Source organism: Pteropus vampyrus, unplaced genomic scaffold, assembly GCF_000151845.1.
Source record: "Pteropus vampyrus isolate Shadow unplaced genomic scaffold, Pvam_2.0 Scaffold12, whole genome shotgun sequence".
Classification (NCBI taxonomy): Eukaryota; Metazoa; Chordata; class Mammalia; order Chiroptera; family Pteropodidae; genus Pteropus; species Pteropus vampyrus.
The window spans coordinates 1,639,864-1,644,003 of NW_011888793.1; the positions used below are offsets into that span (position 1 = coordinate 1,639,864).

The following is a 4,140-nucleotide window of genomic DNA, read 5'->3' on the forward strand; positions in this document are numbered from 1 at the left end:
CTAGAGAGAAATCACCAATGCTAAGTGGTCACTTAGACCAAAGCGTGGTCACCCATATGATTTTTCCCCTGCCTGGGAAGCCCTGAGCCACAGAGGACAGGCAGTAATATCAGAGAAGTCTGCGATTAGCTGAGCCGGTGACCACATGGATCTCCCTGGTCCAGAATAAATGCCCTCAGTGTCCTGCAATGATAACACCGATAAACCCCTATCCTTTCTCCTTGCCCATTTATGAGATTTGTATTGGAAAGCAGAGTAAAAGAGTCAGGCAGAGCCCAAACCATTCATTCGTTCAACAACTATTTATGAAGGTCTCATTACGTCCCAAGCACTAACAAGTCAGAACATGACAATGATTATCAAGAATGACATGCTTCCTGTCTTCCCAGAATCTATATAGTCTAGTCTATTGACAGACATAGCGAAAGTAATTGCAATTGTGTTTTAAAAACCTCAGAAAAGATATAATGTAAAGGGGATAGCTAACACAACCCAAGGGTCAAGGCAGGACTCATTTAGAATATCACATTGGAGCCAGAATTTAAAAGACGACATAGGACTTAGCTAGAACGGATGTAGGAATGGAGTGTTTCAGGCAGAGGAAATGTGATGTGAGGAAGACCAAGGCATACAGACAGTTATGGCTGGTATGACAGTAGTGGAAGGCAGTGCGACAGGGAAACTGAAGAGATCTGAGACTGGAGAGGTAGGCAAGGATGCGATGGTACAGGTCCTTAAAAGGCTGATTAAATAGTGTAATTTATCCCAAATATAATAGGAAGCCACCAAAGAATTTTGAACGGTAGAGTGGCATGATCAGATTTGCGTTTTTAAAGAATCATACTGATTTCGGAGTGGAGATTAGATTGAAGAGGGCAAGAGAAGTCTAGGTGAGAGTTGACACTGGCCTAGACTGGGACACAGCCATGGAGAGAGAAGCAGACAGATGGGAGACACATTGGGAAGGGATATCGATGGGGCACGGAGGCTGACCAAACATGGAGATGTGGGAAGATGCCATAGTCAGCGGCCTTGAGGTTCTTTGCTCACCTGAGCATGCATGGGGAAGATCAGTCCAGGGTCAGTAGGCTTCCTCCTGTCATTCTCACCCACCCATCTAACTTTAACTATTTCTCATATCATTCCGCAATAGATTTTCATAGATATGGAAGAAACTGGAGAAGCATTTTACAAATGGCAAATGATCAGAAATGAAGTATGATATGCTTTCTTTTTCCTGTCAAAGGACAAGTACAAAGGGGAATCGTATACCTGCTTCAGGTGTGCATTTAAGCCTTCATGCGTGGCCTTCAGTAGTGCCCTCACTGTGAAACTATCAGGATCTTCTTTGTCTCGAATTTGAGATTCTTTTAACAATGACTCCAGTTTTTTCCTTATGCAAGATTCCACCTGATGCTCAGTGGTTCCGTTATTCTGCAAAGAATTAAGCAGTGGAAATGATTTCCCCTAAGAAACACAGAATCAATTAGAACACACCCTTCATTCAAGCCAACACTGCTTTTATAATTTGATCCTTTCTCAATTAATAAGTCAATAAGTCAAGCTCATTGTACCATTTTGGTACTTCCCACCCACACACACCAATCCCATTAAGTAATAATTACTACGACTGCATTCAATCCCCAAGAACCTTATAAAGTCTTACTGCCATTTCCACTTCAGAAATGTAGAACCTGATGCTTAGAGAAATTAAACAAGTGTTCAAAGTTACAAAGCTAGCAAGTAATTGATGCAGAATTCACACTCAGGGCTCCTAAGCCCTTCTCACTATGCTACTTTATGCTTTTAATAGAGGGAAGGCCAGAAAGAGTTTTTGGAGACAAAGTTTCCTATACCCATATAGGTAAATTTGAGCAAAAGTCTGCTATTTAAAACTCATCACTTTCTTCATTGAGTAGAACATTACATTATGGAAATCTCTGCATGGAAATTAAGACTTCGACAATGAAGAGGGCTTTCCTGTCATCCATAATTCTAGCAAAGGTTTTACTCTAGTAAAGCATGTTCTATAAACACAGGAATAGATTAGTTTTCCTGGTGCAGAAGTTCACAGAGGAGGAAGGTGGCAGACAAAGCTGGAAACATACTTTGGGACCAGGTGGTGAAAGCACTTGAAAGCAAGAGGTGCGGAACCACTGAGAATCACTGGGTAGACAAGTGCCTGAATACTATTTTAGAAATATTAACAGGGCAGCATGTGCAGAAAGAGGAAAAGTACCTATAGATGAAAAGCCAGACACGATGATTCTCCCTACAAGCGCTAAGAGCCTAGGTCAATGTGCTGGTGAGGGACTTAATAAAGATGAGAGAGTTTGAGAGCAAAATTCATTTTGCACAAAACAAACATGTATCGAGCTGCTATTATACCAGGTGAGAAACATTAATAAGGCACAACTCCACTGTCACAGAATCCTCACTGTCATGGCAACAGCCACATCAAAAGATAATTATAAGCAGGGGCAAGTAGAGTGACAGATGTAAGGGATAGCATGGGCACATGGAAGGGGGCAGCCTGCCCAGACTTGGGCACGATGGAGAGACTTCCAGGAACAAAAGACAACTGAGCCAAGCCATAAAAGATGAGCGTATTAGTTTCCTGTGGCTGCTATAACAAACTACTACAAACCTGGTCACTTAAAACAACAGAAATTTATTCTATTACAGTTCTAAAGGCCAGAGTATGAAATCAAGGTGTCAGCAGGGCTACACTCCCTCCCGAAGGCCCTAGGGAAAGATCCTTCCTTGCTTCCTTCAGTTTATGGTGGCTCCAAGCATTTCTCGGTTTGTGGCAGAATAACTCCAGTCTCTGCCTCTGTCTTCACACAGTCTTCTCCTGTGTGTCCCACCCTTCTGTCTGTATCTTTTCCTCCTCTTATGAGAACACTTGTCACTGGATTTTTAAGGCCCACCCAGGCAATCCAGGGTGATCTCATCTTGAGATACTTAGTAACATCTGCAAAGACCCTTTTCCAAATAAAGTCACATTCACAGGTACCAGAGGGCAGAACTTGGACAAATCTTTTTTTTTTTTTTTTTTTTTACAAATCTTTTGGTGGCAATAAATCAACCTACTACAATGAATAAGAATTGATAATCTGTCAAAGAGTAGGGTTATAGCATTCTAACATGAGTAAAGTATCAAGGAGAACTAGTAACCATATGGACAAGGAGAAAAGAGCACAGAGAAATATAGAACAAGCAACTAAGACTCCATTGGGCATGTAATGTTGCTTCCTTTGAGCTGCCCAAAATCCTTTAAAGTAGCACTAGGATTAGAGACTCATAACGTACTCAAAATGATACAGAGGCATAAAGATTCAACAACTCATCCAAACACATATGCCTATGAAGTGGCTGAATTGGGACTTGAACCGAAGACTTTCAATACAAAATTCCACACTTATTTCACCATGCAATGCTGCAGCCATCTCTTTTATACTGTTATAGAAAAAAGATTAATTCTTAGGTCAAGTTAATCATGAGCAGGCTCATATTTTCAACAATCATTATTCCTATATGACACCTGGGAACTACATGCCCACGATCCTTCTGGGGAAAATAACAAATTTCACTTAAGGTCAGCGGGGAATCCAAGAAAAGAATTCCAGTTCTCAAACTCCCAATGCACTTGATCAAATGACCCAGAGCATGGCAGGGAAGCACATTTGTTGGGAGGACAAAAGGAAAAAAACATGTAGGAGCACCTGGTGTGCCCAGGTCACACAGAATGCCCCAAATACACAGTTTCTATCCCTGGCTCAGGGTGCACAGAGCGAGAGACAGTGAGGAGACGAACTGTGGCCATTATGCCCAAACACTTTCAATGTCGGCACAGCAAGATGAAAATACAAAGCCAGGCCGACTGGTGCTGGTGAGATAATGAATGCTTAATACAAAGGCCAGAATTATTCACTTCACAGCCTCTAAGCACTAGGAATTGTTGCTGAAGGAATGATATTTCTGCCTGTTGATCTTTTTCTTCTTTGTGATTTACAGCACAAGAAAATTAGCAGCCGTGGAGAAACAAATAAATGAATGGCTAAAGTTCCATTAATATATTATCATTCGGTCCTGGAACCCAATAGCACTACAGAAAGAAAGCTGAAATAGACAGCTGAC

The 4,140-nt window shown here is 41.5% G+C and overlaps 1 protein-coding gene across 11 annotated transcripts in view; it reads right to left on the reverse strand.

The window, feature by feature from the left end:
- The window catches only part of PLCH1 (phospholipase C eta 1), a 208,656-nt gene that overhangs the window by 29,342 nt on the left and 175,174 nt on the right, over window positions 1-4,140 (reverse strand). For 8 of the 11 annotated variants that reach the window (XM_011379273.2, XM_023524242.1, XM_011379263.2 and 5 more), the window contains one exon: window positions 1,273-1,467. The exons of 1 other annotated variant lie outside the window; for it this stretch is intronic. In XM_011379273.2, the coding sequence (XP_011377575.1) occupies window positions 1,273-1,467 (195 nt within the window). The remainder of the gene's footprint in view (window positions 1-1,272; window positions 1,468-4,140) is intronic. 2 more of the 11 variants (XM_023524252.1, XM_023524250.1) reach the window with 1 other exon arrangement.